The 24,755-nt window shown below is 30.5% G+C and overlaps 1 protein-coding gene across 1 annotated transcript; it reads right to left on the bottom strand.

Moving 5' to 3' along the window:
- Positions 1-4,092: 4,092 nt before the first annotated feature.
- LOC148301095 (synapse-associated protein of 47 kDa-like) lies at positions 4,093-19,759 on the bottom strand (the record flags this gene model as incomplete). Its single annotated transcript, XM_088273830.1, has 6 exons — positions 4,093-4,132; positions 6,392-9,428; positions 13,811-13,972; positions 16,927-17,057; positions 18,164-18,303; positions 19,622-19,759. Coding segments are annotated over 5 exons (714 nt in total), but the record flags the coding sequence as incomplete, so codon positions are not given.
- Positions 19,760-24,755: the final 4,996 nt, after the last annotated feature.

Below are 24,755 nucleotides of genomic sequence, written 5' to 3' on the forward strand. Positions count from 1 at the left end.
TTAATCCCTTACAAAAAAGTAATCAAGACCAATGATTCTGAATTATGATAACTCTGTTCCTATACATCCCATTCACCAATTTTTTCAGTAAGAACTAAATACTATATTCCAGATTGTCATTTCGATAGTCTGCGCTGACATGCCATTTTTATGGGGATGTTAAGATAAGATACAATCGATTGTAGATGAAATTTTAAAAAAGGTAAATCAAAAATATTACAAACAAATTTTAAGGAGCTCCATTATAATAACATTAGGTAGAACAAAGGGGTTTAAAAAATGAGACCAATGCCATATGAGGTCAATGATTCGTATGAACTTGTTTTTGAACCTTTATGTAATTGCACCTTCAAATAATATCCAATTGTACAAAATCAGCATTTCCATATATATTTAAAAAAAAACAAGTTATACCTTTGCAGAGTCACGCCAGATGATTTCAAGGTACGTCCAATGGCAGCAGCAACATGGCATCCTAGAGAGTGTCCTATAACATGTAGACGGGTCTCGCGCAACCCTTGCGCTATAGCCTGTAGCAAATAATATCCAACTGCCCGACCAACCTTAAATTATTCACATAAAGAAACAATATTCACAACAATAGAAAATAATATACTTTAAATTTAATATATTGTCTATTCAATTCTGAACTAAAGATTAAGCAAACAAATTTTTAACTTTGGACTGACTGGAGCATTTCGTCGTAACGTAACATTCGCGGCGAGCATCCGACTTCGGTTGGAGCACTCGGAATGCTGTACTGACTATACGAATGAATGCATCGTAACGTGTTACGTAACGACCAAATGACTCCAGTCAGTCCCCACCTTCATACATCGAGCTTTCGAATAAAGTTTAAAGATGTAGTATAAAAATCCACAAAAACTGCTCAAAATGATATATTTAAATAAATCTCGACCAATGAAAATATTTGATTTCTTTAAGAAAAGTGAATAAATACATTTAAAATTTCACAAAACATATTTATTTTCTTTGATAAAAATACCCAACAGATTCTTTGTACTGTAATCAGAACGCTCCACTAGTCCGAACAAAGGGTAAATTTTTGCCATTCGGATTATAGAGATCCTGCTGTATTTCTTATAAAGTTTTATATGTCTTAATAGAATCAAAATCTAATGATTTAATGAATTTATAAAATTGTGCTTGATTAAAATATCTACACAACCCTGCCTTCCACTAAAATTCAGTTCTGCAAGGACATAAATTCTTCTTTGTTCTACTAGAAATCTTATCTTATCTTATAACCCTTATCCGCACCCAATGATGCATAGGGCACTGCATAGAATTGACGCAGTGTTATCTTGATCATTACTTACATGAAGGCAAGGTGATCACTCCTGCGCTTCAGGAACCAGTCCAGGGTAATATTAAATAAATATTACAGTGTAAAATCACTAATATTTAGTTTCACTCCCCCTGGGAATCGAACCCGGGACCTCCAGCGCGGTAGCTAAACACGCTGACCATTACACCACGGAGGCGGACTTTTACTAGAAATACCCGAGGATAATTAATACAACTGTAAAGTGTACCGTCAACGTGTTGGTTGCTGCATTGGTGAGATATGAATTAGTAGCCATGTTTATCCAGTCTAAGGTTATCACATTTGTGGACGGTCTCGCTTGGAGATATGCAGTCACCACCACCATATCTCTGAGTGAATTCACGCTTTGCTCGTATCCGTGAATATACAAAACAGTGTTTTCATTCTTCTTGTAACTTTTGGAAGACAATACTTTGGTCAAATTTGCCAGTACATATGTACTATATTGTTTTATGGTAGTTCTGAAATAGAATAACAATGTTTTAATATATAATTTATATTTCAAGCACTAACTTTGTGATTTTCCATTTTATAATTAAAATGTAACTTACAACATTTTGAGTGTATCCAAATATGTACTTGTTCACAAAAATAATGTGAAAATGTGACTTTGTTTTAAATATTTTATCATAACTTAATTATAATGTCTACCGGTTATTATCTAGTATTAATCAGTCTTGATAAAGAAGCGGTTAGTTTCGAAACCGGTGGACATTTTAATTAAGTTATAATAAAATATTTATAGTGATTTTAAAACAAAGTTACATTTTAATTACGTTTGAATATCTTTAAAATATCAAGATATTATATGTTTTAATGGAGTAGAAGTATCTTTTAAAATAAAGGAAATATGAAAGGGCATTTACGGAGATATTTGAGTTAATTGATCACTTTATACACTGTAATGTTCATCATCCCGCCCATTATCGAACATTCATATTACTTGGATTCTCTGAAGTTTTATGTATGTTTCGCCTACTTTCAAAATCCGCCAGATCCAATTTTATAAGATTTTAAAATAAATACTCTATCGGAATGCCAATTGTGGGTTTTATTGTTTAAAATATTCACATACTTGAAAACACTGCTAAAAAATACTTAAAACCAGCGTTGTACTTCAAATTCCGCTATATTCATGGAACTTGCCTTCTGACCCATGTCGGCCAATCAGAGAACGGGGATAGGTGAAAAATTAAGATGGCGTCATTATCGGTTTGTGTCTCGTGTTTTTTTTAAATACTGAAAAAAATCTAAAAAAAAATTAAAATTCTCTATTTTATAATATTTTATCTAAAGATAGACAAATCTTTTAAACATGAATGTTACCTGGAGAATTTTGCATGTTTTATAATAGGCGACACATTTACAATGTTGTTTTTTTTTTAAATGCATTGTTTTTTTATACACATTGTTAGTGGCAGTTTTTTCATCGACCCCAATCGTAATTACAAGTAACCTAATCACAAGTAACCGCAAATGCAAATCCGATGTGTACAATATTTTTTGGCATCCCTCGCTGCACCAAAAGTAAGCAAATAGAACGCTTATAAGCATCTCCCGGTCTCTACCAACAGTATGTAAAAGATACTTTTAAGCATTTCCTGCAAAGAATGTGCTAACAACTTCTTTTGTATCTCAGTTGAAACAATCAATGGAAGTTTAGTGCAACCAAATAATTAACAAAAATATTGGTTCCGAAATATTTGATAAATGAAAATGATGAAATACCACTTTTGATAACAATGATGGTCGATTGAAACACCACTACTTAAGAAAAGTGAAGTAATATTTGGATTATTTTCTTATGCATGACTGATTAATTATCATTGAAATAAAATATTTCAGAAAAAAATTGCATGTTCAATGTTGATTTGAACACAGAACCTCATAATTGCTAATCGTTCTAATACAATGCAGAGACAGATGAACCAAAAATACGAGTATGCAATACACCAAAAATGTATTTACCCTTGAAATAGTTTTTTTATGATATGCACTATTATATTTATATCTATCCAACCTCATAAAATAATAAGAATCAGTGACTATAATGGTTTGAGATGACTATCAGCATATCATCAATGTGCAAAAAATAATAATCATGTATGTTATACTAAAGTTACAATTGGCTGACGGCAAAAGGTTTGTTGGAAAAATATACACTGCGATAATATTTCATGTAACTTTGTCCATTGAATATAAAATATGCGCAGTGTAAAGGATACAGGATACAATTGATAAAAATGACAATTTATTAAGAATTAATTGATCATCAGCGGCATAGAAGTGACTTAAACATTAATAATATTATTAATTTTCTCCGCCTCCGTAGTGTAATGGTCAGCACGCTCGGCTACCGTTCTGGAGGTCCCAGGTTCGATTCCCAGGAGGGGTTAAATAAATTTAAGTGATTTTTCACAGTAAATTTATTCAATATTACCCTGGACTGGTACCTGAAGCGGAGGGCTGATCACCTTTCCTTCATGTGTTAATGATTAAGATAACACTGCATTTATATAATGCAGTGCCCTATGCACCATTGGGTGCGGATAAGGGTTTGAATGAAAAATAAATAAAAAATCTCCAGTAGGCTAAAAATTCATTTCATTAGCACTGAAAATTTAAGCTGTTATCCATATTGCATAACTTAATTTGATTTTATAATAACTAGCGTCTAAAAGTGCAAAACTAAATGGATCAAAAATAATAATTTTTATTGTGACACATACCCATTATAGAGCCTCAATTGAAGATCTTCGACAATGTTTTCTCTCTTGCTCGAAACTATAAGAATGAGTATAATATTATAAAATAATTAAATAGGCGTTTTGATAAGAGCTTTTCTAAAATCAGCAACAATGATTCTTAACTTACCTTTTTTATTACATCTTACAACTCATATCGCTCACTCCTTTCAAGAACGTTATAAATCAAAAACCATCAATATTCAGTTGTGCATGTTTTCAGAATGCTTAGAAAATGTACTATATCCCAGCAAAAGGGGTATATTTTTAAATTAATATTTACCCACTACTGGGCAAAAAGTGTTGTTTTTGCATTTTGAAGAAAAGGTATTGTTTAATTTTTTTTTTTTAAATACTAAATATTTTTCAAATGGAGAAAAAAACTTCAGGTTTTACCTAAAAAGATCTGTGGCACAGTAAAAAGTTCTGTAAGTGGCTTGATATTTATTTTTAAAACATTGCATTATATTTTTAAACTTTATAAATGTTCTCTTGAAATTTTTTTTTTTTGATTTATGACGTTCTTGAAAGGAGTGAGCGATATGACAACCAATTACTCAAACAAAAGTTTTCTTGATTTTTTTCATGTATTTTTTTGCCAGATGTCTCAATAGGTCTTACTTTCCATTTTGGCATAATAATGGTCACTGGACAAGTTAGCAATAAGTTTTTCAGATAAAAGACCAATAATGACCTAGGGACCAATAATGACAACGCGACTGCATTTGCTTCTGCATGCATTTTCTTTTCAGGTATACGATGTACTAATCATCGTGCTATCTTCTTTCCACAAGTACCTGATGGGCATCTATCTCTTTTTTTTTCGAACAATGTTTTATGTTGTTCATGCCTTTAGCACATTAAATGAGAAAAAATTCCAATGCATTTGCACCATTCGCACTCTCGTTGCACACAAAAATTTACATCATATCTCAGCTACAGCTTTTTGAAAGAGTAAAAGGTCTGTATATAATTAAAAGACACTAAACAAACTGATACAACATCTTAAAGACACCCATTAAACTTTCTCTAACAACGACCAATTTCGGTAAATTTTTGTAATTCATTACGTTCCCTGGAGCCTCCTGATTGACACCACTGTCCGTACATGAGAATTGCAATGTAGTACACGCATCAGTAATTTTAATACGGTCACTTTTGAGATCACAAACTGCATGTAAAATAATTTGGAATCAAATCCAACCATATTTCATATAAGAGCATTCTTACCTCAAAGCATCAATCTCTGACAAAACAAAATACATTAACACATAATTAATCGTACAAACCTGTACACCAAAATACACAAAATATTACAAAGAGTATTGCTTTAGACATTTCTATAGTCCTCAACCACATCACAGCTAATACTGATTTTAGATATACCTAAATTATCATAGCCTGATGGTATACTACAATATAGAGGGCATAAAGAACTAATGATTCAGGAAGGTAATTTATTGTGCATTACCATAATTGTAATACAAATAAATATTTAGAGATTTATTATTCTCATAGAGCATTTATTTAGTATGTTACATAGCATTTGACGGCCTAAAAAGGATTTTATTAATCTACCAATTTTGGAAATATCACTAGACTAGCTTTGATTACTTGAGAAAAAACTAATTTTTAATAGATCCCCATATTTGAAAAAAATGAGAGGTCCAATCGATTTATCATTGAATGCATATTTCTTAACTGCAAAATGTAATACTAGAGATGTGATTTGAAAACAAGTGGTCCAAGATTACCCATTAAAGAGTTTGTATTGAAAACCCTTGCTAAAATAAATTATTGAAGAATTTTATTTATTTTTGTCAGACATTGTAAAGTTTGAATTTACAAAAATAAGTCCTTATTGGGATTTCGCATGCAGAAAACACGTTTTACAATACTTTTTTCTAAAGAAATTTATTCTGAATTACTTGTCTCTCAAAATCATTATTTTGTTGCTACTTTCCTCCATTATTCATTTATTAACCCTTACTGGTCCAATGTCGAATCTCATTCGGCATTGATTTTTTGCTCTTAGGTCCCATGTCGGATGTTATTCGAAATTTTTTTCAGCATTAGTATTATTTATTTAAATTCTAGGCTTACATTTTTGTCACTCGTATCTATTACAACAGTATGTGGAGCAGAGGACAAGTTTTTTTCCAATTGGAATGTAACTGTCTACCTAGATTTTTTTTTTAATTTTGGGGGACCGGAAAGGGTTAATAGTTCATTAATACATTATTTAATGACATTATGGATAATAGAGGTGGATTGTAGAATTTTGATGCATAATACTCACAGTTCCATTTGCCAAATGTAGTATCTGTTTTTTTATGTAGATTTTGTTTTATTTATTTCCACATAGTTGATCTTGTTTTGTAGTCTATGGGTGTTTTCATGCAGTGTGTTATTAGTGTTTTTTTGTTGTTTTTCTTGAGATATGTGTGAGTGATTTGGAGATCTAATAAATAAAACACAAAATTAGATTCATCAGTTTATTTACCATATTTACGTACATTTAAATACAGTATAATAGTACATAATTTTACATTGACAACAGAATTTTTTTCCAAAAATCCAGCATAAGAATTATTTCTGCAACAAGTATTAAGTAAGCTAGTTTGCGAAAGACTCATTGTAGAATCCTCCATTTAAGAACACAAATAAAAAAATGGAATGTCGAAATACGAAAATACAGATATATTTCAATTAATCCATTTATTTATTTCATGAAAGATCTTTGAAAACAAAATATCCCATTATTAAAAATATCCAGAGTGTTTTGAAATAGTTCCAATTGTTGAAACAAATCATTAAGCATATAAATGAACAATTAAATATACATTACGAGGAAATTTGATAGTACGTATTATCGACAAAGTATTATTCTGTTGCCACGCATTTTTAACTCTAGTGGAAAATAAAATTTGAAATATTATAACAAATACATATTGTATATATTGAGTAAATTCCATTATATCTATATATATGCATTTATGATACACAAAGTACACCGATTTATGGAGAGACTCACAAAAGAGGAGAAACATTATCTTTATAATAAACAACACCTAGAAGTATTTCCCAAATAGATTATAGTTATAAGAATTTGTTTCATATTTTAGAATGAGAAACTGTTTACTCCAATTTATATATATTCCTTTATATGACCTAAAGTAAATATATTTTAATACGACCTTTCGAAAACATGGTTCGAAAGATAACATTTAGTGAAAACCGATGAAACATTTTAAGAACGGACATTACTTTAACATTAAATGAAAACTTCGATATACCATCGTAGGGATAAATTGTTTAGATGTCTTTTTACTTATTAAGGTAAACATCAACAGCAAATTTACATCTAAATGATGTGTTATTTCTTTTTTATGAGGCCTTCATCTTTTTATCCCGTATCTTTTAAACAGGTTTCTCACCAGACACGCAAACCAGATATCACAAATGGAAATTATAGGATTACATACATATAACTAAACTTATATATAAATAATCAACATACAAGTAAATTCAAATTTAATTATTATTTTAAATTAATTTATCTAAAGCTACTACACATAAGATACAACGAATGTATTGCCCAATAGTACATTTTCAAATAAATTTTAAGTAAATTATTAAATTATAAGTCTTCACGTAATATGTATACACATAGTTTTAAGCTAACGGTTAATGGCCCAGACATTGGAACATAGGCATAAATGATATGTTAGGATGAAATTATTGTAGTAACTAGATTATCATGGCCTTTTAGATATTTATCATGCCATATGTTGTGTATCAATACAGATAATAAACACTGCAATTTGATATGCAGCATATTAGACCCAAAAAAAGCATCGGAAGTTATAGCAATTGCATAAAAACATCAGTGACAAAGTTAAAGGCAAAAATTGTTAAAACATTTTTTTTATTTTGAGATTAACAAGATATCAAAGACATATGTAATAAACCATGTAATTCCCACCAGGCAAACATGTTTCACATGATTGTGTAGTTATAATTTACAATTTTTTTATAAACTTTGTTTAGTTGATTACACAGACAGACATGATTTTCCTGAATTGGCCGTGCTGATCAGGAATCTGACATAAGAATTTTAAAATCGATTTAAATTAACGGTTTACACCATGGCTCATTCCATGACCTGATAACATCAATCCAATGAGATTATGCATAAAACATTTAGCCAAAGGAGCAATCTATGCAATCACACATGTACCATATATGTATTAAACATACTGCTTATTCTTAAAGAGTATTTTCGAGAGCAAAATTACATAACTCTCACATTATCAAAGTTAAGCTGTAAGATGGACTTTAGTGATTTTGCACAAAGAAATAACTAATAACAATAGTATGAGTATTAATTATTTGCATTTTTTTTTGTAATAAAATGTTTTTTGTTCCCAAATAAACACATTTTACCGTTTAACCTTGAACCTTAAACTTGAGTGTTTGTACAAATTAAATAATCGAAGCTAAAAAAATCTCGTAGTTAAATACTTGCATAAGGAAGCATTTAGTATTTTTGACGATTGATTTTATAATTTTCGTCGGCCTCCATGGTGTAATGGTTAGCGTGTTTAGCCACTGTGCCGGAGCCGAGTTAGATTCCCAGTGGGGGGTGAACATAAATTTTAGTAATTACCTATAACGTTGAGATAGGCATTGTGTTATCAGAGGGACAGTTATAGGCAGGTTAATGTTTTAACTATATTTTTATTTTAAATTACTCATTTCAGTAATTTCTGCTATTTAAAATGTAAAAATACAGTTTAAAATATCACCCTTTTAACATTCTCTAAGATAAAGGGGTACCCATCTGAACGCTGTAGGGGAGTTGACTATATTTAATTATTACCCTGGACTGGTCCTGAAGTAACGAAGTCCTTCATGTAGGTAATGACTGAGATAACACTGTGTCAATATAATGCAGTTCCACACCATTGGGTGCAGATAAAGGTTAGAAGAATATTTTAAAATGCATATTTTTTTAGAGTAATAGTATAATATTGTTATTTCACCTCAATGTAATTATGTATAGGCTTTGGCGGATGGGTTTTACATGGTTATATCTCTAACATCTTATGTTAAACTTTACAATACACTGCTGAACAAAATGCGTTTATTAATATGGGTTACAAGTGGTACAGTCTTTAAGGAGATGGTTGTTTATTTCAAATCTTCATCATCGTCACCGAGTAAATCTTGACACTCCTTCTCCCACTGTTTGTCTTCAGTTTGCAGGGGCTTGTCACCTGCCAACACCTCATAATCTCTTAGTTCCGCTTCCAATTCTGTCTCCCATTCTTCTTCTAAACAATTACTTACATGAGGAAAAATCATCTACAAACTTAAAAAATGCCAGCATTCTAGAATTTTTGGAACACTTTGACAGAATACATTTTTCGATTCGACATTTCGAAGGAAAAAAATGGAGAATGTGAAATATGAATGTATAATATAAGGTTGGATACCATTTTAGAATTACTAATTAAATAATTAAACAGTTTGTCTTATGGGAACCTGTGATCATCAGAAGTAACAAGGATAAATTTAATGAAATGAGAAAAATAATATTTGCCTCTAATATGAGAACAGTAAATTTACAAAATAATCAAACAAATATTGAAGTATTTTATATTAAAATATGCTTCTTATTCGACACCGATGGTGCATAACGCGCTGCATCAAAAGAATACATCATCTTGATATAAATTACCAGCCATCCATGACAATCAATGTATTAGATATTATAGTTAAAAGATATTTTATTTAATGTGCCACATAAAACACCAGAGCATAAATGATTTATTTTTAGTTTTACAGAGAAGACCAATGAAAAGGCACTGCTGAATAATAATTTTACGCAGCCTTGCATACAAATTAACTATAAAGTAGAAATAGCTACCCTTAATAGAGATACCTTCATATAGTATCTGTCAAAATATTCCAAAAAACTTGAGCAAAAAGAATTCATACTCAATGAGAAGTAAAAAGCATCTCATCAAACAAAGAAAAAAATTACTTAAATTTTTGTAAATCATGCAAACAAATGCACTGAAATAGATATTTTAATTAATTATAAATATTTTAAGTCAATTCTTTACAGTTTTATTTTTTTAAATGTTAATTTACTGTACTAGAGCCATGTGGATATAATTATCAAAATGAAGACAGACAACGCTAAAAATAAAATAATGAAGTAAAAAGTAAGCATTTTACTTCACACATACCTCGACTATAATTTGTAAGTGATTTTTGAAATGTATTGTCAAATTACAATGATACTCTAATTTTGGTGATTTGCAATTATTGAAAATGCAATACCTACATATATCATCTAAGTACATAATTTATATTTATAATCATGATAATATATAACTATTAATTACATATACATACACGCGTTCATAACAACTTAGGTCATCAAAGTCTTGTCTCCCTTATACAGGAGACACGATATAACACTTTCAATCTTCAAAGGAAGCTTCAATAAAGACAAGGGTTTATGGTACCAATATATTCCGAACTCCTTTCAGTTCTTAACTAATTTTATGATGTATGCGATATAAAACTTGCGAAACGTTTGTATATCATTGTTGTTTTCAAGATTCAGATGATAATCTCATAAAAACTCGTAAATTTTCAAACATTTATATCTACGATACAAACCTATCTACCTCCCTTTTCCACTCTTTAAATTTTCAAATACCTCTTCAAAATAATGGTACCTAAATTGAAAATTGTAAGCTTTCCAGTGAAGATTTTACTTTCCGAAATACATATTACGAAATGGAAATGAATACACCGATGATAAACAGTTTTAATCAATTGGATGAACACAGATATTAAACAATTTGTCAACCATGCGCAAGAAAATAAACTCTCAATTGTTATAAGATGCATTGTTTAATTGCGAACATACGACGATTCCTTGTACGCATATTTACAATTTTCAAAATAATTTTTGGCAAATCATAGTATTGCTCGAAATATTATGTAAATAAAAATGGAAATACAATCATCTTTTTATGTTTTTTAGTGAATGTCAACCTTTACTCTAAAGTTCCTATGTTAATAATAATGATCATTAAAATAAATATCTACATATTGACATTATAAACTAAATAACTTTGAACAGAAAAATAGTTTATTTTTGTAAGAATTCAACTTTGAACATGCCATTCGGTATAATATGTAACGCAACATTTATCTTTAAATAAAAGTCATACATACCACTCAAATTCTGAGCCAAAGTATTGTAAATATAAATGCCACATTTTGAAATATGTAATACGGGTAAGTTTGCAAAAACAAAACCAACTATCCCCATGCTGTTAAAAAGTTGTTACATGAAAAAGCGTTATATTTTCAGTTAACAGTAATTGTATATATGATTGTGTGCCTTCGTACTTTGATACAGTGCAAACATATGTAAGCTTCGTAAAATCTGTTCTTATTTTAATAAATTCTAAAGACTTAAAATTACGAACAATACAGTTTGGGAACAAACACAATGGAAGAATATTACAGTTTGACATTACTCAAAATTAGATTTTAAAAAGAAAATGTTGTCACATTTTAATTACCTTAACAAAACGCTCAATTACAAAGTTTGTCTCAGTACATTAACAGCGGAGTATATATTAGTTTAAAATTTGTATAGTATTTTATTGACATGGTAACACATTGAATAATGTTAGGGCAGAGTAAAGTATAGGAATGCTTTTGTGTCGTCAGTTGACAGTTAACTGGTAAACTTCTTCCTTTAGGCTGGGACCACCGAAGAGACACCACCAAGAAAAAACACAATTTAAACCAAATCACCCTTTTGCTGATATTTACACAACCATCAAATGCAAATAACTCAAACAAAAATATAGCACAATAAAATATTTCAATAACAAATTCAAGACTTATTTCATCCGTCACCTACAAAGCTGTCTTTAAAAAACTTAGTATGTAAAAGCTCATTGATTTGAACAGTGATAAATTCGACCTTTGACGATTTTTATACAAAATTTTCAGGGAAAAAGACAATCAATCTAAGTTACCAATTTCATTTACTGCTTTTTTTCATTTTGTCAACAAAAATACAAATTTTATTTGAAGCTTTGGTCACCACGAAAGATTTCTTATTTATTTTTACTAAACCAAATTAGTATATGGGTTAGAATGTTAAAACTTTTATGAAATATTATAATATTTTATAGAAACAAGCAAAACCACACATTATGCACTATATCATTATTTTTATTAAAATAATATTTTCAATCACATTTTAGTCAGTGCGTAAAGCCATCATTTAGCTTCAAATAAATGTACTTGTATTCAATTTGAACCCTTTGATGGGTAATATATCTATTAGATCCACTGCGTCCAATTGTGTCCCACTGACTATTAAGCCAGCAGAGGGGTTAAAAATAATATATTATTGATTTATTTACAACATTTTGAGTGTGTCCAAATACTTGTTCACAAAATCTGGATTATCTCCAATTACAGGAGTTATTTTCATATTATTTTTTGACATCTCATCAAAGATGAAGAAGAATATGGAAGTCTGGGCATTTACGGGGCTTACGACCAATACATCTCACCAATAGATGTCTCTAGTGAAGTTCTAGTGATTCATGAACAAGGTTTCTAAATTGGTTCATATATATAGAACTTCCAAGAATTTGAGTAGTGTGGTTGTCAATAATGGGTAGAATTGGTGAATGTTACTTGTGTGTAAAGTGATCACTTAAACCAGCCTATGACGGTCGTAAGCCCCGTAAATGCCCAGACTTCCATATTCTTCTTCATCTTTGATGAGATGTCAAAAAATAATATTGATTTATTTATTGATGTTTCATTTGTGGGGTTAACAATTCAATATCAGAATACAAAATTCAGATTATTTTATATTAAACAACGGTGTAATTTACATGCAAGGAAGCCAGTTTTCACTAGTTGATATTGCTCAAGATTATTCTAGAGGAAATAAATATATAAGAAAATAATAGATACATGTGATGATCAATGAGTGTGAAGGATGGTAATTATCTATGAATTATGTAAATTGCTTGTGCCGAAACTCAGGTTAGTATTACATAGTGAATGTTATTAAATGATGAGAATAATAACAATATTAAAAAAATATCTATATTAAATTGACAGCATCATTCATCGGTTCTTATAACGCCTATATACTTGACAGAATAAGTAATATGTTTTAAAATTAAATTTTACATTTATTTCCTAATCAGATCAAAAAGAAATGTAACGTTGGTTGCATAAACAAAATAACAGCAAAACATTTCACCAAAATTATGTATCATTGGAAGACATTAAAAAAAAACTTAAAAATTAGTTTAATCAGTTATGTATGTACTTTGAATGTAACTAACTGTATTGAGTGTTAGATTGTAAATGTTGAAATGACATATTATCATAAATTTAACTACCAGTAAATACATGTTAATTTATTTTCAACCCTTGGTAGAATTATTAAAGAAATTGGCAACAACAAAAAAAACAGCCAATAGCAAAAAGCAATTTTAAAAAAAAATCAGTTACAGTAATAATAAATTTAAATGGAAGAATACTTTAATTATAAAATGCACAATGCTTTATTAAAACGATTTTCAGATTTAAAAAAAGTAAGTATTATGTTTCTTTTTTGTATATATTTAATAAAAATAAGTCTCACCGTCTTTATTATTTTTGTCAATTGACAGTCCACGGACCCTTTCTTCGGCCTCTTTAGAGGGGTCATTTTTCAGTTCCTGTTTTTTTTCGGACTCAATGAGCTCTTCACTTGATTTCTTAGTGTGGCTTTTTTTGTCCGAAGAGTCCGCATTTTCAACTACTGCTGTTGCAAAAGTGGTGTCGATGTCACGGGATGGGATGAAATGGGAAAATTATAAATAAACAAATCATACAAAAAAATATATACTTAGCTAGCAAATAAAAATTGAAGTTTTTAATTGCTTTAGGAAGCAATATTCAAGCTGAAATAAAATAAATTTAAAGATACTAATTTTGAAAAGAAAAATTAATACAGCACCTATTACAGTAAAACCTCGATATAATGGGCTTATTAGAGAGAGGGGTTGTCCATTAAAGACGAAAATCCGTAGTATAAAAAAAGGTTTTAAATAAATCAAAAAACCCTTTTTTTGAAAATATGAACAATATAATTAGATATAAATAAACAATGCAAAACACAAACAAAATTATATTTATTGCCTTCGGACACTCATCGTGAAGTGACGTTTCTGTTTGATATCGAATTAGCCATGTATAATATTAACAGGACATTATTTTTTTTACATTTGACGGGATTTTTCGTCCGTTTTATCCGAAGTTCGTTAAATAGGGGTTCGTTATATCGAGGTTTTACTGTACTCGTTAATAAACAACAATAAAAAACAGGAATTGTAAATACATAATACTATGCAAAAAAAAATCAAGTCATTATAATATGAGCTAGCTCTCAAATTATAATGAATTCTCTCAAAAAGCAAAACAATCTATAATCATAAACTATGTTTAATTATCTGATTTTTAGAGAAATTATGGATCCAATAAGATACCAACTTTAAATTTAGTCTTTTAAATCTTTTTATATTTGTCCGCCTCCATTAATTATTATTATTTTAATGGTCAGCACGCTCGGCTACAATTTTGGAAGTCACAGGTTCGGTTCCCGGGGCGGGGGGGGGATCAAATAAATACAAGTATTTTTTTTTACTCAAATATTTATTCAATACCCTGGACTGGGACCTAAAGTGGAGGATTGATCACCTTTCCTTCATGTGTTAACGATCAAGATAACACTGCGTTTATATGCAGTGCCCTATGCACCATTGGGATGCGGATAAGGGTTTGAAGAAGATTTTTCAAAAAAGTGGCTTGTGTTTGAAAATAAGGATCAGGTAGTGGTAGAGTAGGCATCGAACCACAAGACTCTGAAACAAAGTCTAAAACACTACCACAGGACCACAATCAAACCTAATAAAGTTAAGATTAAATATACTTAATCAATATATCTTATTTCAGAAGTTTTGAGATATTTTTAATTATTTAAGTAAATTCAAATATTTCCCAATGTCTTGCGGTACAAAATTTTTAAATTTTATGAGGATTCAGAATAATGTTCAATTTTACCCTAATTTACCAAGTATCGAGATTTTTAAAATTTCTCACCGATTTTTTTTCTAAATGAGTATTCGATATCGACGTGCCCTACGTAAAGTGCTCTAACAACATTTTTGTCAATTTCGAGATGTTTGGTGTATGTTATCACCTGACCGTTATCTACAAATATAAACAAACAAAAAAAGCAAGTAATAATTTAAATGAATGATTTTTTAATTTTTTACTACAGGACTAAAAAAAAATCTAATCCTGCAACATAACAAATTGATAGAGTACTTGAAAGGCTTTATATTTAATCATTTAGTAAGACAATGACCATCAATTTTTACATATTGTCATTATGGACCACAGAGTACCTAATGTTATTTTTCTTCATTGCCCTAAGGCGTTTGTCAAATTTTCCAATAAAAAATATAATATTATTTATACTTGAGTACTTTAGGTTACTAAGCAAGCAAGAGAGACAAAAATCTCACGAGTTATTTTTTATACAATTATGCAGTTTGCATAAAATGAACTCATTTTGGACATTTTTGCTCTGAAATAACAATAAAGGAATTAAACCTTAATTCCAAATGTATGAATTGATGATTTAAACTACTTAAATAAAGAACAATCAATCTGGGTAACTTTAGAGTCAGGGGCGACATTGAATAAAACTGAAATATTAAATATGGAAATTTTTATCTTACTAATAACCGGTCGAATTTACTATGTATTAATATTTTTATTAACTTTTATAAATACACTACCCTACTACAATATTTTTAAAAAATCAATCAAACTAATTGTAAAAAACAGGCGAATGTCAAATAATTTTAAATTTGATTATGGTGTCAATTTTAAAATACCGTTTTCCTATTTTTTTGAAAAAAATATGAAATTGATAAATTCAAATATTTCCCAATGTCTTGCGGTACAAAATTTTTAAATTTTATGAGGATTCAGAATAATGTTCAATTTTACCCTAATTTACCAAGTATCGAGATTTTTAAAATTTCTCACCGATTTTTTTTCTAAATGAGTATTCGATATCGACGTGCCCTACGTAAAGTGCTCTAACAACATTTTTGTCAATTTCGAGATGTTTGGTGTATGTTATCACCTGACCGTTATCTACAAATATAAACAAACAAAAAATATATATAAAATAAATTACGCCTAGTTTTCAGGCGTATAAGACGCTATTTATTTTGAATTTTCGAAATGAACAGAACTCCTAAAATGCTAACTGCTTAATTTTGACAAAGCATTAAGTTTTTAAAATGATTTAATACATTATTTTATCGTGTTTTTGAATGAATAATACGAGTTTAGAATTTCAGATAAAACCGTTAATAAAAAAGAATACGTTAAAATCTTCTAAGCTCTCTCCTGTAAAGTAACAGATTTGCAGATAGAGTACTTTAGGTAGGGGCCGTCGATATGAAATTCATCAAAGTAAACTCCAATATACGTAAGAGTTTTGACTATAACTTTCTTAACAAAATCAAAAGCTATTTCAAAATTGATAAAAAAAAAGGTTCAAAGTCACCCAGATTGAATGTATTTGTTTACTAAATAAAACAAGCGCATCTAGAGAGAATTTGGATGGTTAAGAGTTTGCAAATTAAAGAAGCGATTAGAGAGATATCTCCGAGTCTGATCTTGGACCGGTAGAATTACCTTGGGGTTCATCAACGCTGGCCAGTCGGGAGCCGGGCTGACTGTCGTTGGCTCCCTCGGTAGCCTCGCTGGCTTGGCAGATTAGCGAAACGCGGTAGAAATAATTCCTCCAGAAGTTTTCTTCCGTGATCCTGAAATGCAGTGTGGAAAACAATAAATAACCTCTCCAAGCTTCTTCAATCAGATAGAGAATTAACAAATTTTTACAATCCTCATTCCACCGATCGCCGTTTACAGAAGACTAACCAAAATTACCAAAATATATATCACTGAATCGAAGACTTTTTTATTAAGTAGTAATATTTCAGAGCATCACCGAGCATCCGAAACTATGGATGGAGCGCTCAGCTCGGTGTACTGACTGCCTGAATGCTCGCATCGTAACGTGTTACGTTATGACGAAATGCTCCGGTCAGTCTCCACCTTAAGGTTTATAGTGACATCTGTTGATTATTTGTTAAAGCTTTATTATAAATAATGTGCTGATGCGGTCAATACGTTAAGCAAGTGGAATTAGCCATTGTCACTCATCAACTAACGCTCGATCAGCCCCACATGAGATGTGTTAATATCTGGAACTCATGTATTGCTACTTACTTCTAATTTCGATTAACAAACTCAATTAACCTATTAACCGAATAAATTCTATTTCATATTAAATCTTAAAAAAAAAATATTTAAGAATTCTTGTTTGGATTTCAGTTATTTATTACCTTATAATACTTGTACATATTTATAAGAAAACATCTCACACATGTGTGTGGGTATACAACATATAATGGGGTAAAAAGCTTATTGTAATCATTTGAAAAGAGAAAAATAGGTGGTAAAACAATAAAATCAGTAAAATTCAAAAGAAAATAGTAATAGATTTAGTTATTAATGCATTTAAAAAAATCAAGCAAATCCTTTTGGAAAAGACAGGTAACAAGGACAAAATTGCCCTGTAGGTAGCTTGCAGGTTGAGGCATTTTATAATTGAGTTAATTTTATCTTTATTTTATTGAATTTTTTATGAATTTCAACGATAAATATTTATTCATTGTCAGTGCCGTTTTGTATTTTGGGGAATAATCCTCCTTAAAGGTTCGTCCTTCATCTAATTTCATATCGACAACTAAAAAAGAGATTTTTTCAGGCGCGCTTTAGGGCATTCTTTTAACAACTTCAATAAAGGCCGGTATTGCTTATAATTCTGCTCTCTAGGGTCTATGTTTTGTAGAAATATGATACTTACACTTTGGGCACCAGATCGAACCTCATCTTCTCTAAGTTGGGATCCTCAGCCATGATAAGAACGGCCACGGCATAAGAAATGTCGTAATCAAAGTTGAACTCCACACCTGCGGGAGGAGCACGAACGAAATTCCTTCGGTCCTGAAAGGTTAGTACACACACACATTAACACCTTACAGGCGGTTATTTTTTAAGCTGGCAGACCGCTGGCAATGGGCGAAAATCAAAGTGTTTTCTGCCCGAATTTGTTTTAAATCGCTATATATTCTAAAATAATAAAAATTTCTACTAAACTATAGCTTAGTTTGGTTAGTAATTTTATAAAATTACTAACCAAAAACCAAGTATTATTTTTAGTTCAATTTAATTAACAGAAAACAAAGTCAGTGTTAGGGCATAATACTTAAACTTTTGAGTAAAACAAGATTTCTATTTTATAACATTACAAATTACATATTTATTATTTTCACTAAGCCCAAATAACAAAATCTTTACAAGACCTTTACAAAATCTTTACAAGAGACTAGTATGTGGTATTCATATAAAAATATTGGATAATTCCTTCTTTTCTAAGGCAAAAGATGAGGCCGGCGCAGAAGGTAAAAATACACTTCGGCCGTTAAGCATCAATCGACGAAACAGGTTGAAATACCTTTGCAGCTAGAAGTGTCATTGAAAAAAAAATGTTATACGGTAAACACAACATAAACTGCTCTGTACTAAAGTATGGAGTTTTCCGTCATTCTAATAAAAATTGAGAAAATTTGCGCCCCGATGATTATATTTACAATTCGCTCACTCCTTTCAACAATGTCAATTTTCAGTTGTGTATGTTTTCGGAATGCCTAGAAAGTGTACTATATCCCAGCAAAAGTGGCATATTTTTAACATAATATTTACCCGCTACAGGGCGGATAGTGTTGTTTTTGCATTTTAAAGAAAAGGTATTGTTTTACTATTTTTTTAAATACACTAAATATTTTTCAAATGGAGAAAAAAACATGTTTCATGTTTTACCTAAAAAGATCTGTGGCACAGTAAAAAGTTCAATAAGTGGCTTGATATTTATTTTAAATACATTTGATTATATTTTTAAACTTTAAAAACGATCTCCTGAAAAATCAAGTTTTTGGACATACGACGTTGTTGAAAGGAGTGAGCGAATTATGACGCAGTTTATTTACAATTCGCAAGACTTTAAAATTTATGCAATATGGATGTACAAAAATGGGCAGGATGGTGAACATTATAAGTGTACAAAAGTCATCACTTAAGCCAGCCAAATGCCAGGTCATAAGCATTAGGATACTCGGACTTGCATCTTCTTTCATATAATAAAATGAACTTGAAATTGATAAATCATTCGTAGGGTAAATAATTCAGTGTCTGATAATAATTATAAAATTGAAAATAAAATTAGCTTCATGATCGAGAAGAATAATAATCTCCATGAACTTACTGTCGACAGGGAGAGACATTCTTCCTTGAGGGCAGCCTCGTCAGCCCTTCCGAGCCATGGAAGCTCCGCCTGTCCCTTTCCCCCCGCCTGGTTACGGATGAAGGCATCCTGCTCTTTGTTGAACTCCCCCAACAAGCTCTGAAATAAGGAGAAATAAAAAACTTTGTAAAAAAATGCATATATTAATATACAAAGAATACATAAATCTGTTACTGAGCAAGACTTAATGGGATTTTAAACAACAACAAAAAATCAAGTCAAAAAAGAGGATATATATATCGCATTTGTGAAAATTAATATACTAAAAAAAATATATTTATAGTTTTCCTAATCAGCACACAGTGAAGAAAAGCGAAATTTGTCAGATATGCATATGTATTCCTCTTCATAACATAAATAAAGGCAAATCATGTGCTTTAAGCCCCAGATCGTTGCATCTTAAATAATGATAAAAAAGAAACCAATTGAAAATAAATCTTTATTGAATATATTTTGCAATTGGCGGGAATCAAACCCGCGACGCCAATTTCGCAGTCGAGCGTCTACCTAACTACGCCACGGCGCTTGCCGTTGTATATTTATTCTTTAATTAAGGTTAACAGTAAAATGACAAAAGATAATTCAAGTAAAAATTAATAATAACCACTCATCATGAAGAATCTAAAATCAATTATTATTTTTAAGCGACGTTGTAATTAACACACAAGCAAAGCGGAAAATTCATCAAATTAACGAAAATAATTAAGAGAAAACGTGTATTTAATTAGTAATGTTGATCGTTCCCCGCAATTCATCAAAACTGGGAACAAAATGTTAATTTATAGTTCATATCCCATAGTGACATAGCACGATGGGACCAGGAGATCAGATTAACTCCGTGAAAATGGGATCACTAATAACACCCCCGGACCTACGTAGATAGAGTGAAGGGATTTAATTAAAACCATTCCGTAGCGCCTGAAATCCGTAAAGTCTCCAGTAAAACTAGAGGCGTAACAATTATTTACGGCAACTTCAAAAGCACCGAGTAATTAACTTAAATGGAGGCATTCAATGCGAACATGGAATCGTCCACCAAAATAGAAAAACAAATTTCGGACGCGAGAAAGAAAGTTTACATGATAATCTTCTCTGTTTAATTACAAAAGCTAATAAAAAATGCGAAAATATTTTTTTAAATGTAGATTAAATTGAAACAATATTTACGGAATATTTAATAATTTTTACATTAACATTGTGGAAAAACATGATAATAATTAAACACCTTTAAAAGATCACTTTTCGTATACTAGTTTCGAGAACAACGAATGTTCTCATCAACGGGTGAAAACACAACCTGTATGTACACCTGTTAATGAGAACATTTATAGTTCTCGAAGAGACTTTCAATCAGAACTCTACAAGTTTAACTTTAAACCTTTTTTATCGCTATTATTTAACAAATTGCAAAAATATTCGCCGTATATATGTATATATGTATGCATTTATTAGTATGCATAAATTTAATTTAATTTTACTTTTAGTATCGTGTTTAGATTAATAAACTCAAAAAAGTGGTCTTTTTTATGAATAATTGAAAAACCCTAAGATAAGAAATAAACCCTAACCTTAATATAAGAGTTTCTGCTTAATAAAAAAGCTTCCTTACATCTCACCAATAGATGTCTCTAGTGAAGTTCTAGTGATTCAAGAACAAGGTTTCTAAATTGGTTCATATATACAGAACTTCCAAGAATTTGAGTAGTGTGGTTGTCAATAATGGGTAGAATTGGTGAATGTTACACGTGTGTAAAGTGATCACTTAAACCAGCCTATGACGGTCGTCAGCCCTGTAAATGCCCAGACTTCCATATTCTTCTTCATCTTTGATGAGATGTCAAAAAATAATATGAAAAACCCTGATGGATAATTCTAAGTTTGCATCTAAATACCCTTAAATGAACATAGCGATAAAAAATATATAAACATATATATTCCCAACCTTTTAGATAAATTGGCATAACATTTTTACGACCGTAAAATATTTCGTTCCATTTATAAAAAAACCTTTTTTTATCTCATTGTTATAAAAAGACATGATAATTAATTTTACTTTACGAACTCGCAGAATGACGTCACAAATGCGTCAGCGCTGGGTCATCATAAAACGCGAGGGTATATTTCTGCTATTGTACCATTCGAGGTAACTAAAGCAGAAAAAAATGAAACGTTTTATTGTGTAGGCGGTTTAACCCATACGCGTCCGTAACAATACGATTAAAACTCGGCAATAACGAGACACGGATGAAACAAAAATAAAAAAGCATTTAAATTGGACAAAATAATGATAAGTCCACGTACATCGCTACTTAAAATATATAAAACCTGTTATTAAAGTTTTTTTTTACCTAACGTCCAAGTGATTCTAAAATCTAGCTACGGCTTATGCAACACCGCTTATCATGACCCTACTCAGGCTTCAACTTTTTAAGTTTCATAGCCTATGCCTACTCGTGAGTGGAATTTCTCTTTATAATTTCATGTAATTCGTGAATGAAAATTCTAGGCAAAAACACTCGCTTGTTATTTTCACTTCTTATGTAATGGTGACAAAATGTGAAGTTGGTGTAAAGTTAATTAAGCTTATCAACAGCTAAGTTAGCGAGGTTATGTTTAGGAATATATAGAGTGCAATGCTTCCCACTCTTCCCAAATCATCCCCTCACAATCCTGTCAACCACCTTTCTTTCGTGGCCACGAACTCTTTTTGGATTTGTATGCCTACTTTTTTTTTTTAAATCAAACAAATGTGCCATCTTAATCTCGCCAAAAGATATTAACTCTTGAGTGTTGGTTTTGCTAGAATTTTTTTTAAACCAATATTTATTAAATTATCTTTATTCCAATCCTTGGATGAAGTGTGCAAGTCTTTGAGGTTTATGGGATATACGTTTTATAAAATACAATGAAAAAAAACATTACATAAATGATTAAAAGAAATTACAGGATACTAAAAGCAAAATTAAATTAAATTTATGCATACTAATAAATGCATACATATATACTATTTTATAACCCTTATCCGCTCCTAATGGTGCATAGGGCACTGCATCAAATTGACGCAGTGTTATCTTGATCGTTACTTACATGAAGGCAAGGTGATCACTCTTGCGCTTCAGGAACCAGTCCAAGGTAATATTAAATAAATATTACAGTGTTAAATCACTAATATTTATTTTCACCTCCCCCCCTGGGAATCGAACCCGGGACCTCCAGCACGGTAACTAAACACGCTGACCATTACACCACGGAGGCGGACAGGACGGAGGCGCCATAAATACTATATACGGCGAATATTTTTGCCAGTTGTTAAATAATAGCGATAAAAAGAAATAAAGTTAAACTTATAAAGCTCTGATTGAAAGTCTCTTCGAATCCATAGTATATCGCTTACTGCTTTCATCAACGTCATATATCAAAAATCGTCAATTTTCAGTTGTGCATGTTTTCGGAATGCCCAGAAAATGCTCTATATCCCAGCAAAAGCGACATATTTTTAACTTAATATTTACCCGCTACAGGGCAAAGAAAAGTGTTGTTTTTGCATTTTAAAGAAAAGGTGTTGTTTATTTTTTTTTAAATATACTAAATATTTTTCGAATTGAGAAAAAACATTCAGGTGTTACCTAAAAAGATCTGTTGCGCAGTAAAAAGTTCAATGAGTGGCTTGATATTTATTTTCAATACATTTTATTATATTTTTAAACATTAAAAACGATCTCCTGTAGAATCGAGTTTTTTTTTAATATGACGTTGTTGAAAGGAGTGAGCGATACGTTAGGTTATAAACAAAAGTAAATATTCATAGTATGAATGATTTCTTGTGGCTGGTTGTATAGTCTAGTTACGAGAATTTCAGAAGTATTTTTTGTTTTATTATTTACTGACTGCAGTACCTCTGTTACGCAGTCGTTTTTATTACGATAAAAAAACCTTACGTGATTGACTTAACAATATCGATCAGAATGTTGATAACCGTTGTGTTCAACGAACTGTTGTACATCAATAATGGCGTTAGCGGAAATTAAAAAGCTTCGATCATATTGCAAAAGCATCACAGTGAAATTTAAAAAGCGAACGCGAAAAAGGGGTTTTACGCATCAGGAATTAAGGAAATATTTAAATTATAATAAAAAATACATGACGTAAAAACAAGAATACAAAATTTAAAACATGTATTGTTAAACAATCAACCGATCAAAATATAAGTATGTAAAAATTAGAATGTTTAAGACTCTGTCTCCTAAAAATATATGTGAAATAATTAGGATGAATCTCACCTACGTTCAAATGGAATACATCACAAATTAAAGTTAAACTTATAAAAAGCGTAATACTTCACAAATTGCTCAAGAATATAAAATATGAGTGAACATTTCAGTTTGGCTAGATGACGTCAAAAAATATAAAAAAGCCTTACTTATTCCATTACAAATTTAAGTGAAAATAATTGGTACACAAAAACACGCTAAAGTATACATATAGCGAGTTTAGATTTTAATTTATTTTAACTTTAGATAAATATTTTTAAATATGTACTAAGCGATCCGGTTAGTGTAATTTGTCAGAGACTATTTATTTTCCAGTCATAGAATAATTGGGTAGTCAGTCATGGAAGGATGAAAACTATTGCCTGAGCCAAGCGCTTCTGAGAGGGTCGCAGAAGTGGGGAGGAAAATAAGAACTGATATCTAATTAGTCTGGAATCAGCGCTCAAAAGAGCTCTAAAATCTGACTTGTAATTTCCGCATCAGATTTTGGTTTCGAACGATCCGGAAATTATCACTAAACGAGCCGTAAATTGTGACCAAATAAATCACGATTGTCGACCGCCATTTTGAATACTCTTTTGAACCCTTATCGAAATAATAATACTTAGAATAATTTAAATTTTAAAAAATAGGTAGAGGTAGTCACTACAAAGTGACTACCAAATCAATTAAAGACAATAATAAAGGGTTAAAATCATGAGTTTGTAATACATTTTTGTAAAATTTATTAAATTAAGAAAGATGTGTTGAGATGGTTTGGACATGTAGAACGAATGAGTGAGGAAAGAACGGTAAAACAAATGAGGCGAATGTAATTGAAAAAA

The sequence above is a fragment of the Brachycentrus maculatus genome, unplaced genomic scaffold (genome assembly GCF_059751285.1).
Source record: "Brachycentrus maculatus isolate JH-2025_06_01 unplaced genomic scaffold, ASM5975128v1 h1tg000611l, whole genome shotgun sequence".
Classification (NCBI taxonomy): Eukaryota; Metazoa; Arthropoda; class Insecta; order Trichoptera; family Brachycentridae; genus Brachycentrus; species Brachycentrus maculatus.